General features: G+C 35.4%; 1 protein-coding gene across 8 annotated transcripts in view; it reads left to right on the top strand.

The window, feature by feature from the left end:
• The window catches only part of Dys (Dystrophin), a 1,830,839-nt gene that overhangs the window by 559,789 nt on the left and 1,256,902 nt on the right, over positions 1–14,148 (top strand). For all 8 annotated transcript variants that reach the window (XM_081729421.1, XM_081729456.1, XM_081729463.1 and 5 more), the window contains 5 exons: positions 1,915–2,112; positions 5,387–5,533; positions 6,245–6,417; positions 9,152–9,328; positions 12,763–12,906. In XM_081729421.1, coding sequence (XP_081585547.1) covers positions 1,915–2,112; positions 5,387–5,533; positions 6,245–6,417; positions 9,152–9,328; positions 12,763–12,906 — 839 coding nt within the window. The remainder of the gene's footprint in view (positions 1–1,914; positions 2,113–5,386; positions 5,534–6,244; positions 6,418–9,151; positions 9,329–12,762; positions 12,907–14,148) is intronic.

Raw genomic sequence — 14,148 nt, 5'->3', positions numbered from 1 at the left:
AGAACCACTGCTATATATATATATATATATATATATATATATATATATATATATATATATATAGCAGTGGTTCTGTATCTTTTTTACCGACGGCACAGTTTATTGAACGTCAAAGACATCATCACGGTACTGTAATTCGACTTTTTATTAATAACAATATAAAATATAATAGAATAAGATTCTGCAAGTTTTTATATATAATTGACCATTATTGCTAACACTGTAAGCGTTGAATAGTACAATCTGTCCCAAATTGGAATTTTTCTCATTATTGAACGCTTCACGGTAGAAACAAAATAAATCGTATGAAGACTAGATCTATAGGCTTTCTGGACGATTTAAAATTAACTTTTTAAATTTAAAATTTTCCAGCACGCTTCATAGAGCTGCACTGATTGGGAAAGGCTTTTCTGTAGGATGAATAGTAGAAATATACCATACAGGGTGGCGCAAAACTCAGCTACCAACTTAAATTTCAAATAACTACTACTGAATTACGGGTGCCCACTCACCCCAAAAGCTTAGGCACAACTACCCAAATTTACCATTCTCTTCCAGAAATTTACGTTCTTCACCCAAAACTTACCATTCTCCACTCAAAAATTACCATTCTTCCCCCCAAAACTTACTATTCTCCACCTAAAATTTACTATTCTCCCACAAAATTGACCATTCTCCACCCAAAGCTAACTAATCTCTCCCCAAAACTTATTAACTCCAGTTAACTATTCTTACCCAAAAGTTACCTTTCTTCTACAAAATTCATAATTCTCCACCCAAAATTTACCACTTTCCCCCAAAACTTATCACTCTTCATCCAAAATTTCCATTCTCCTTCCAAAACTTAAGCATTCTCTACCCGAAATTTACTATTCTTCCCCCCAAAAATTTACCATTCCCTCCAGAACTTACCATTCTTCACCCAAAATTTACCATTCTTCACCCAAATTTACCATTTTTCCCCCCAAAACTTAGCATTCTTTCTCCCAAAATGTACCATTGTACCCATAAATTTACCATTTCTCCCCAAAACTTAACATTCTTCACTCAAAATTTATCATTCTCTCCCGAAAATTTTCCATTCTCCACTCAAAAATTTATTATTGTTTCCCCGAAATGTGTAATTTTCCCCGAAAACTTTTCATTTTCTACCCAAAATTTACCATTTTCCCCCTAAAATTTAACATTGTTCACCTAAAATTTATCCTTTTTCTCCAAAACTTACCATTCTTCACCCAAAATTTACCCCTTTCCAACAAAACCTACCATTCTTCACCCAAAATTTACCGTTCTTCCCCAAAACTTACAATTCTCCACCCAAAATTTACTGTTCTTCCTCCAAAATTTACCATTCTCCACCCAAATTTATCATTCTCTTCTAAATTCTTTCGCCCCAGTCTAGCATTCTTCAGTTTGATTGTACCATTTTCAGTGAAAAATTATGTCCCGCCAAATATTCTCATGGATGCAACCAGCGCTCTAAAACCCGACTGGGCTCTCCTATACTGAATGAAAGATACTATACTGAATGGAAGTTTTTATGTAAATTTTAGTTGCGATTACATATCCTGCCATTTATATTACTTCATTTCAATATATTTTTCCTTAACTTTAACGATTTTGTGTAGTCTTATCTCAAAATTTAACATGATTTTGCGAAGAAGAACCGCTAAAATAGCGAAAGTTCCACGTTCTGTGGCTGACTTTAATTCTTCCTAAGATTTATGGTTGTTCTGATAAAGACATTTACAAAACTTCAAGTGCACATAATATGTCGCATACGTTTCGTCAACTTAGCTTCACATAAGATTACATCTAAACTTGGTTGTTAGGTTTTGTGTCACATTGTATTTCACTATATGCATGTTTTGTTTTGTTCCTCTTGTAAGTTTGTTTCCTTGTTTTTTCTGTTAGTCTCTTCAGGAAGAATTTGACAAGAAACAAGGGGAAATCAAATGTTTGAATGAGAAGTGTGAATATCTGGATGGACAGCAGGTGAAACATGAAGACACTGTTGTAACACACATCAACACTAAATGGGAGGAAGTTCATTCACAGTTCAGACATTTCCAGAAGGACAAGCGAAAAGAGAAGGTTGTTACTGATGGAAAGGTAATAGTATTTTTTTATTATTATTATTATATACAGATTAATTTTATGTAGACCAAAATTGATATAGATGATGTTATTGGAAATTTATTTGACAGAAATCAGCTTTCCATGGATTTTCGAGACTGTGGTAATGAGGGAAAAATTGGAACAGCGTACCTGTATTAAATTTTGCTCTAAGATGGGAAAATCAATATTGTACACTTACAAACTATTGAAAGCTGTTTCAGGTATAAATTTATAAGGATATTAAATGCTAAAAAGAAGACAGAGTCGTTCAGATATGAAGTCGATGTTGAGTTCTATTCTTCTCCTCGATTCACCGATAATGTGCACATTAATACATGAGTACTTCCGAAGGAAGCAGACGATTAATCAGTCATACATTATTGCTTGTATTAATCCGTTTAGCATATATTATAAAATGTAGATATTCATATGTCTCCTTTATGTTAGTATACATTTTTTTCTTTGTAATCATGTTTGTTATTATTTTCAGGCAAATAATTAATTAGTTTTCATGTAGAGTTAGGGTGACCATAATTTTAACAGTTAAAAACGGGACAACTTTAATAAAAAAAAGTGGTAGACCACAGTGTATATAATATATTCTGGAAATCGACACGTTCATATATATATATCTGCAAACATATTTAGTGGAAAAGAAATTTTTCATTGAATTCGGAATGTAAATGAACACAGCAGTAAAACCATAAATCATATTCGTATGCAAGATTTCTATCACTAATTTTAAAATATCCGCGTGTTGCTCTTCATCCTCACGTCTGGAAACAAATACATGATTCCTGTTTCCGTACTTAAATTGCACAACAGACTGCTTGGGACGCACACGATCCTCAGAAGAAAACAAAACCCTTCTGTAGACAATGAACACCTCCTTGCGCAATACTGACTTTTCTAGTGTTATCAACACACAACCAATATCCTCTCCCGCCAGGTATCAAGCTACCAGCATCTCTCACCATGCTCGTAAGGGCTGGGTTTATTATTTACTTCTTTCACTTGCATAAAACGGGACAAATATCACTTTTTTCCATCTACTGATGGGACGGCTGGGACACGCTCCGAAAACAGGACTGTCCCGGTCAAAACGGGGCGTATGGTTGCCCTATTGATAGTGTAGACGTGGATTTACAGCTCAACTTGGGATTTGAATCACATGAGTTGCTACTGAGAATCAAACTCGGATAGGCGCGATTGCAAACCGTTTAGCCATGAAGGAACTCTCGAACTCTTTAAAATTTTTGGCTGTGATCTTGAAATCGGAACCAAGATCATATATTGAAAACGGAAGGTCTGCTACTTCCGGTTTCAGTACAGTAATAATAAGAAGAAACGGAACTAATTCTTGATTTCATATCAAAGAGTCATTCCGCGCTTTCTTCTACCGTTACTCTAAGACGGTAAGACGGATTTCATTCTATATGAATTCCCATACTCATGCATAGCATAATTGGAAGTATCAGACATATTTACTTTGTAAAATATTAAGGATACAATTTTATAACGGAAACTCAGTAGTAGAACTCTCATATCTGATATAGGGCTTCCTGGTTTCGATTCCAGGCCATGCGAGCTTGTGGTGGGCATCTTCTGTTCCTAACCGTATTCCCATGTCACCAATTCTTCTCATAATCATTAGTTCCATTTATTATCCCTTTCCATTATCGTAAAAGGCATAAACGTGAAACATTAAATTAAAGATGAGGAGAAAGAAAGGAAGGGGCCTGAAACCATTGTTAGGTACCATCCTGTCATTTGTCTGGTGTGAGTGAGTAAAACCTAGAAAAAACTTCACACAGGATGACTGGCGTGAAAAATCTGTTACACTTTTTCGACCAAGTGTCCGCACCGGGAATCGAACCAGGGACCAGAGAAGTGAACAGAAAACGTGTGGGCAAGTGCCACTATGCTCCATCGATGTCAAAGAACGCAATGTGAACAAACGACTGCGTTCGAACGGGACGTAGTGATCAACCTACAGAAAGGCGGCTTCTCTTACTACAAAATAGGGGCCGCTACAGACCATATCGCCATAACAACAATACATGTGTGGAAACAATGGACTGAAAAAAAGGAAGTCCTACGCAGTGAAGATCGGACAATGGATCGTATAGTGTAACCACACCACGAAATGACAGACATCTTGTTCGCATGGCTGTTGTTGATGGTACAGCATCATCAACAGTGTTACCTCGACGGTTGAGCATAGCAACTGGTGTGGACTTATTTGCGTCAACAGTTCGACAACGTCTGATTAATGCTGAACTGGTGATGTGTATGTCTTTACATTAGTTTCCATTGACTCAGAACCAAAAACGCCTAATGATCAGGCTACAATGCACACGTTAACTTAGTCGCTGGCGTGCTGGGTACCAGATACTAGTATTCTTGGGAAGTTCCACAGTATCTTATAGTAATGACCATATGCATCATACGCTATCAAGGTGAACGGAATCTGGCAACGTTTATTGTTGAATAGCGACCGAACGGAAGGTGAGTGGTGTGAGACGCCGATAGATACACCGCGCGGTCTTAGGTTCTAAAATTGAGAGGAACCTGACCTGTAAGCGCTACTTAGGGCCGATACCATTCCCTCACATTAAATAACTCCAGAAACATATTTCAGCAGCACAATACGAATTCATGAATGTGCAAGCTTTCTTCGAAAATCGGCGAGTACGCTGCTTCAGCGACCTGCATTTAGCCCATCGAAGATGTGTAAGATACGTTTGTTGGCATTTGTTGATCATGCTCCTGCAGTCAATAGTATTGATATACACAGTATTATGGACTCACCTACAAGCAAAGTATCAGAAAATTTTTCAGAATGCCATTCATTCTAGCTTTAGAACTTTTTGTATAAAATAAAAGACAAATTCTGAATAAAACATATACTATATAATAAATAATAGTGTTACTGTTTTGGCAAAGTATATTTGCCGAAATTATAACACTATTATTAATTAGATAGCATTTGATTTGGTCAGAATTTGTCATTTATTTTATATGATTTTTCAGGACCACATCCAACGTTCGTTTGATTCAGTACCACTACATATAGTGGCTTTGATCAGAGCACGCAGAGATTTTACACTATACTGAAAGATGTTGCACAGTTATAACAGTGTAAAGAATCTGTGGTATAAATTTCACTTCAGTCACACGTTTCTTCTTTTCGTATTGTAGTTTTCACAAGTAGCAGTGTAGAAACGTAGTTATTTCCATTACTGACACAATATTTATATCTTTCTAGGACATAAGAGGGACTCAGGCTTCAGATTTTGTCACTAGAGTAAACAAAGTAAGGGAAGCTGTGTCTACGATATCAAGACAATTAAATAGTTTCCCTCTAAATGCTCGGGACTACGAGAGTTTTCCGTCGCAAGAGGAGTGTCTTAAGGTTAGTATTCATTTTAACTTCTAGTTTCGATAAATTATAACACCAAATAAAATGGATGAGAAGAGCTATAGATAAACTCTTCTTCTTCTTCTCCTCCTTCTCCTTCCTACTTATTATTATTATTATTATTATTATTATTATTATTATTATTATTATTATTATTATTATTGGAATGTTATTAGAATATTCTTTAACTGACATAGAGGAGATCCTTCATTATTCAGCGTTCTTTTCACCACGATTTTACCAAGTTTTATAGCCTAGTTATTTTTAACCACATAAATTTATTCAAAAGAAGAGCATTTCACTCTGTCCCTAAAAATAGCTAACTGTTTTATATTGATACAGTTGTTTTATGATAATTTTTCCCCTCCAACTTGTTCTCACCAGATTGTTTTGTTATCATTTCGTTATAATTGTCGGTGTTTTCCGTCTTGTGACATTTAGAGTTTAAAACAGAAACGGAACTGTGTTTGTAGTTATGTTCAATAGCGACGAATAACAAAGTAGAATTTATCCATATTGTATACAAACATTTCTGCGTGAGATCATTCTAAATCCATACTTCTCAAATTGTTTTTTCTTTTTTTCAGTTGCAACTAATTCTTCATTTTATGAAATTCGCAAGTACTCATAAACATATTTTCAATATGTTTGTGTACTTATTCTACTATCGAGTTGTTTATAATGTTATTTTCGATTGTTTTGTAGAGTGTGAAAGAGGCTTTGAACACGCTGAAGCCTAGTGTGGATGAAATAGAGTACGACCGTGACACTATTATGAAACGCGCAAGGAGAGAACAAGCAGATCAAGTTCGACGAGTAGTAGACAAACTCCGAGAAGAGTGGTCACAAGTTAATCGAGGATATGCAGAGAGGCACAGGTATGTTTATGTATTTACTCTCTTTCAGAAACCACGTACTAACATCAACCGGTATATTTCATTTGTGTGTGTGTATATATATGAAATAATATAAAATGCTGATGGGTGGTGTTACGAGAAGTGCTACAGAAACTTAAAATCACAGATATCTCCATCGTACAAAATGATACTTTTGTTGCATTTGATTTTATTTGATTTTGAGTTTAACGTCCCGTTCAGCAGCGAGGCTATATGTGATGTGAAGCTACAGTTTAACGTTTAAAACAAACCACATGAGCTCCCGCCGGGAATCGAACCTGGGTCTCCCACGGCAAAGGCGTGTACGCTAACCACATAGCCACGAGGGAGCTTACTTTTTGTGATATAAAAAAGTGCCTATATAAACAATAATTCTTTGAAATAAAACAGAAAAACTTAACCTTTTTATACTTAGTAAGAGCTTAGACTAACTCGCTTGGCTTGAGTAAATAGATTATAGAGCGTACGTTATAATGCTTGAAACAAAACATAACTCCTCGCATCGCATTCAATATTATAATCTTTTGGCGACTGCATAGGGATGAGGCTAAGAAAGGGAAATTTAATCAGCTTAAATTATGTGTATACCTTTCTTGTCGTTGTCCTCATTCTTCCAACAAATTCTGTAATCGGTTCCACCCATAAAGCACACATTCGACACAAGTTATTTGGTGATTAAGTGTCCATCACTCACACGGCTAAGTCTTCAAAACTTCACATAGAATGTCTATGATGAAAAGATAAAAGTAACTGACCAAGAATGACTCGAAGAAATGCTCCGGTGAAATCATAGTGCTAATCATCAAGAATCAGGGCTCCATAAGATTTTTATTATTTCTGGTGATTCATGTTGCCGTTGTCAGTTCCTCTTCCCGGGGTCGATGTTCGTACCAAAAGTTCGACCATTCAATGCCCTTCATATCATTTATCAAAAGTGTAGGGTTTGACCACTTCCTAACTATGCTGTGCTAGCGTGGCGTGAAAAATCGTCCTCTCTTTCTGACTCTGTCGATGGCCTCCATTGAACCCGGTACTCTTCGTAGCAATAGGAAGATGCTGTTTCATGAGGTTTGGGTTCGTGGCGAGTGTCAATAGTCTTTATTTAGAGCTTGGTGAACCTAAAAAGTAACAAACTACGGAAATCGTCACGTCTAGAACAGAACTATAGCAGGTAATACTGAGATATAGAAAAGACATGGGTATCGGACGAAGAAGGGATTGTCGCAATCGCTATATCAGGTTATTTCGTAAATAACAAAATTGCTCTTTAGAAGCAAAAACTGAATACGGAATGTTTTCTTAGAGTGTATTGATTGTATCGTTCTTTGAAGCCATGTTCTGTTGTTGACTGGCAGGCCAACGTGCTTCTTAAGTTTAATAAACCATCCATGTCGGAACGATTACCTCAAAAAATTAATCGTGGACGAAACCTTCCAATTGTGGGACACGGTTAAGTGGACACGCAACAATAAGTTGTGACACTCACGTTCGACCGAGATGCGTCTTACGTCTTGAATTCTTGTATTTGAAAAATATAAAACTATCATAAATGTGAATTACAGGTTGAACGTAGTCTTAACCGACAGAGAGATTTTGTTCCAATAGTATGTATACGTGAGTACATAGAAACACAAAATAAAAATAATTTTGTTCAAAATAATTTTCTTTCGTCAGCATACAGGTTATTTAAGTTTCGGGGGCAATTGGCTTATTGCGTTACATAATACATCCACAAGTAAACCTACAACTGCCTTCACAGTGCTCCACACTGGCAGCATTGGAATACCTTCTCTTGCAGGATATAGTCTAGGGAAAATATTTCAATTTTTAGTCATGAAGATTAAGCCCAACACAGGCAATAGACCAGTCAGAAGCTGCTTTTCAATTTGAATAGTCTGATGTTAAATTCTGATAGAAGCTCCAGTTTTGACCATATAAAGAAGGTGTTACTAAGGTCATTGATGCTGTACTCAGTACATCCAGCTTGTAAACTCTGACTGATGTTCTTACTATTCTCGCAGAAATAGACCTGTGAGGTCCCATTATAGCTCTCCTTGACTATGATTGAAATGGGATGAATTTATTCGACTCGTACTATCTTCTTAGTTTTTTTTTTTTTTTTTAATTATTATTATTTGTGACGGTTAGCTTTTAATCCAAAGTTACTTCTTAACATGGCGAGTCATACATATTTTGAAAATGTTAGTTCACGGATAATCATTGGTTGTAAATGTAAAGGATTTCGATATATACGCGCCGTCAGTTATATAATTGCAGATGGCTCCTTGGAATTCCTTGATGATTTTTATTTCGCGAGTGATATAAACCAATTTGAATTAGTATCTCATGTAGGGTATATATAAATATATTCTAAAATTGAATCATACTAAATTATTTTACTTTTATTTATAAGTTTCCTTAAATATATATATATATTTCAGTTTATTTTGACATTAAATTTTGAGATAATTATAAATTTATTTCTAATTTCTAGAGGTTCATTCTAATAAAGGCAAATTTGAATTGTATTGGTCATTTCAGAAACGTCACATTTAAGACAAATTGCCTTTATGTCTTTTCACAAATAAGTAATTCAATTGAAAAGTTCATTTTTTAAAGCAATCTTGAAATATGTTACTTTATTTCTATGTTATTTAGTTAGAAACATAGAAATCTTAGTTCAGCGGCTGTAATTATGTTTTTTTCTTTTCAACAGTCGATGGTCCAAGTGTTTGGATGTATGGAGAAGTCTTCACAATAATTGTAAGGAGTTCGGAGATTGGTTAAATTCAGCGGAAGATATGATTAAAGATTGGTTAAGCAGAGAGTTACCACTACAAGAAGCTAAGGCAAAGCAAAAGGAACTTGAGAAACAAGTCACAACAAAACACAGGTATTCTGACTCTATTGTTTCACATTGATAATATGAGACGTTCCAATTTGTAAGGATGAACTCGGCAAATACTTGCACACTCTGAACGGTCAAAAATATTGTCCATTTATTTTCTGAGGGGAAAGTTGAAAAAACTGCTATTGGAATTACTTCTACAAACTAAATATATAGGCACGCGAATTGTCTGCCAAGATTACTAGTCAAATGTAATTTCCGAGTGTTCAGATTGCATATAACTCTTGTTGAGTTCGTCTTTATCACCCAGAACGCCTCATGAATATTAGCAGTAAATATTTTTAGTTAAAGGAAGAAAAATTTTGAAAATTAAGTAAATGCGTAGTGATGTAATAAAGACACATGAAATTTCATATAGAAATGCAGTAATATATTACATATAATAGACTATTTTGTTTCTCACATCATTAGCTGACAAATAAAAGGAACACTGCATTGAAAAAAGAAAATAAAAAATAAAGTAGATATTAGATTAAAATCAACGAGGAAATTCAGTTATCTATGTTAGATGAATTTCTTGTTCATACTACTTGCACGAAAATATTATGCAATACGTGTGAAGCACTAAAATATTATTTATACTTGCGAAGTAGAAACCTGTTAAGTCATAAGGATTTTAGTTCTTATACAGGGTGTTACAAAAAATATGTCACAATATTTTGGGAACAGATTCCGCACACCAAAATAAGATAAAAAGCTCATATGGACTGGGCTCAAAAGTAAATAGTGTTTGAGTTATAGGGTGCCGAAAACGCGAAACAAGTGAACTTTTACTATGGGACCTATCCTAGTCGGGTCAAGACATCACTGAGGAACTGGTATGAACTATCGAAGTATCAATGTTTTAAGAATGCTCCAGCACTTGCACACCAATTTTTTTAGAGAGGTAGGTGGAGAGTGATCGAGTACTCCCAAACAGCTTCTCTAAAAAATGATTGCGCAAGTACCGGTGGTTCTTAAAGATGAATATTTGGATAGTTCACATAGTAGTTCCTCAGTGATGTCTTGGCTCGACTGCGATCGGTCCTATAGAAGTGGAACTATGGACCTTTAGAGTTCATTTTTTCACGTTTTCGGCATCCTATAACTACGAAACTAGGTACTTCTGACCACAGGTTCATATATTTTTTTTATTCTGATGAGGAATATATATATACAACCTCTTCTTTTTTTGGTTTGGTAGTTTAGAGTTTAACGTCACTTTTCAACACCAAGGCTATAAGGGACATGGGCCTACAGTTTAAAGTGGAATCTAATGAGTTCAAATTTCAAGGCTATCCACACCAGGAATCGAATCCACGTCCCCTTGCACTAAAGAAGCTAGCCATTAGACTACCGGGAAAGGCTATAACTTCTTTTTAATTATTTACCTTTCATCAAATCATAATTACTCTTCGTACGTTCTTTATATTAAGCTACAGGATAGTTAAAGCTAAATCTTCCATCACGAAAAGAGCTTCACCATGGTCTCACCTTTGTGTACGTAAATGACTTAGTGACAACAAACAGCCTGACAGGTTTTGAAGAAAGCATATTCAATGTTTATACAATGATATTAAGTGAAATAATAAACGCTCAGTCTTCAATGGTATTTTGCAAAAATATAAGTATTCGACAATTACAATGTCATAACCTAAACCCACAGACTTCTGGTTCACAAGAAATGACCTGGAAATGGTTATCAGTTTATTTAGAAAAACCTTTAGTTAAAGTTACATCACTTACTTTTTAAAATGTTGAATAGTGTTCATTCTGTTCGTGGTATTAACTTATTCTAGCAGAATTTCCTAATATAGTGGGCCGGAAATCCCACTATATATATCTCTCTCTCTTTCTCTCTGTCTATATATATATATATATGAGCTGAAAATAGAATATCAATTGGATTAACCTATTTACATACATATATATGCGTACAAACCTTCAGCTAAAATTAATCTTATCCTAAAACCAGATCTAGTGTCTTTTAACTTAATTAATATTAGTAATATATATCAACCCAGATATTATATTAAAATTTAATTTAATCACAAGTGACTCAGAATGAGAGCCCAGCAGTAACCATAATCCATCATGCCAAGATCTCTGGCGAACGGAAAATGTCATACCATACCATACCACACAGATGTATACAAGGTTTGTACGTGTGACCGACCATCTGCCTATAAAGCTGCTTGTGTAGCCACTTGGATGATTACACATTCTCTTGTGTATGTTTTGGAATATCTGGTATAACATGTTCAGAATGTCCCACGAGCGACATTGGAGTCAATATACCTACCATTAACTTCTTTTGAGCTAACTGTAGCTCAGATCCTGAATTTCTACTGGATATTCTTAAATGCATTTCTAATAGTGTATATTGAATAGGCACATACAGAAGGTGATGTTGTCAGGCCGCCTTTACCCCTAGATCTTCTCAGAGACTTAGAAAACCTCTAAACGGTATTTGAACGAGGCTAAAACCGAAGAATGAAAAAATATATATCACCCAGTTCCAGGATTTGCTCCTAGTGGGAGCTGTACACGTTCAGTGTCACTTTATTCATTGTAAAGTAAGATCAAGTGCTTGAAGTTCCATTTTATCCATTGTCAATTTACTTCTCAAGATAGAATATAACTCTATAACCTTCTGGATCCACACCTTAATATTTACATAACATGGTATGTTGAATGTGGCTCCCCTAGCCTCACAGGTAATATGTAGCCGAATTCAGCTCTCACGCCTGAATTCATATCACTGTTTTCCATTGATAAGCATGGTTGACCAAAGCTTTTCCTTTACATAGACAGTGTATTTGATGATGGTGAATCTCGACTACAAATCCTATTGGAGGGCGAATGCTGAAACGATGATGAAACTACGCTGCATAGCAGGCACCATCCTAACATTCTCACTTCTGGACTTACATAGTAAATTCCAGTTTTGTTAGTTTAGTGCATTTTTAAAAGATATCAGATATTAGGAAAAAGGTAGGCATTCGAAATAAATCTTTAAACATTCCGTCTTAAGATTAATGCAACATTTATTAGTATTGTGGGTGGAATTGTTACAGCATTACCGAGCTAGGCTCGGGCTTCGTCGGTATATTAAGTTACCCACGGTCCTGCTTGGGCTTAGGATCAAAAGTGTTAATTTTAATGTACTCAAGAACGCCCAAATCGTGTGCTGTATAGAGCCTATTTTGTTTTGAACTGATGCTGTTGTACAGCTGTGAGTTAGGCGAGGGCTGTACGATGGTGTTCGAAAATTTAATACTTTCCCTGAAAATTGTATTCACATCAGTCACATATAATTTTGTAGTTTAGGAAATACAGACGTATAAAATTGACTCCATCTTTCTTAACCAAGTTATATGTATATGCATGTGTTACTGTACAGTATTAAGATCATAACTTTAACTAATTTTCGTTTTCAGATTGATGACGAATATTAGCATATCTTGTCGGGAAATTGTAAGTCGCTCATCGTCCCCTGAATCCAGTAGAATCCAAGACATGGTAGACACTTTACTGCGAAGGTGGAGATACGTTTTGGCAGAGCTAACTACAAGACGAGACAGGTAATGACTTTATATATATATATATATATATATATATATATATATATATATATATAAAATTTTATATGTAACTTATTTCGCAAGCTTTGCAGACTCCGCACATTATATCTTGCACTTTACCAAGAAATGTTTAGTCGCTATAATCAAAATTTTCTCATCAAGAAACATTTTTGCACTAATTCATCGAAAACTAATCGCTATGACTATTCTTAATCAGGTTTGTATGTAGCAAAAATTACAGGTATTAGACCTAACATACAAGTTAAAAGAATAAAAATAAAACAAGTGGGTAGTTTTTGGTCCTTAAAATACATTAGTAATTATAATGTGTGTGAACGATAAATAAAGGCAAGGATAGGAATGGCGAAGGAAGCATTTAGGGAGAAGATAAATATATTCAATACTCCTGAACGATGAATATACAGGAGGGACTGGCGGTTTTCAAAAGTGTATAGTTTTAATATGGTCAGGGATACAGAAGAAAAACATGCATTTTAAAGGACAACTCAAAAAGTTTATTTGGTCTTACTTACAAGTCATTCTAACTCAGTGTAACTCCACGTGAGCTCCATTTGTAACTCTTACAATATCTAACCTGAACTCAATCTCTCTCCACGTAACATATGAGGTATTACTAAAGCAATTGCATTCCTAATACGGTTCTTCAGTTTATCAAGTTTACGCACCTTTTCACCAGAATACACAAGGTCTTTCACATACACCCACAGGAAGAAGTCCAGGGGGTAACATCAGGAGAGGGTAACCACCACATGCATTGCACCTTTTCGACTGCCGACACCATTTCTGTTTATCGGCGATACTAGCGCTGTCACCGGTAGTTGTTCAAGTATGAAAATTTGCTGAACAAAAATTTTTTAGTTTTACTTCAATATGAATTTTTTCTTCTGTATCTCTGACCATATTAAAACTATACACTTCCCATATCATCCCCATTCCGGACACCCTGTACTTGAGGATTATATGTGGACTGTTCTATTTTCAGGGCAGAATTTTATAACACAACGAAAGAAATCTATGAAATGATCATAATCATAGGTATTCTGCCATTATTGGCAGGTTACTTGCTGCAACTGAATGTGAGAGGCATCCATTCTTCACTGTCTACCGCTAACCTCTTCGTCCTCACATACGATTTCTCTGTTTTGATAGAGTCCAATAATTGTAGTCTCCTTCGCCCCTCCCTCTTTTTCCTGACACCATACCCTCTAGAACGTATCTCAT

This window comes from Thermobia domestica, chromosome 1 (genome assembly GCF_964235325.1).
Source record: "Thermobia domestica chromosome 1, izTheDome1.hap1.1, whole genome shotgun sequence".
Lineage (NCBI taxonomy): Eukaryota > Metazoa > Arthropoda > Insecta > Zygentoma > Lepismatidae > Thermobia > Thermobia domestica.
The sequence above is the reverse complement of the archived record's forward strand: the minus strand, read 5'-3'. Positions and strand labels throughout refer to the sequence as shown.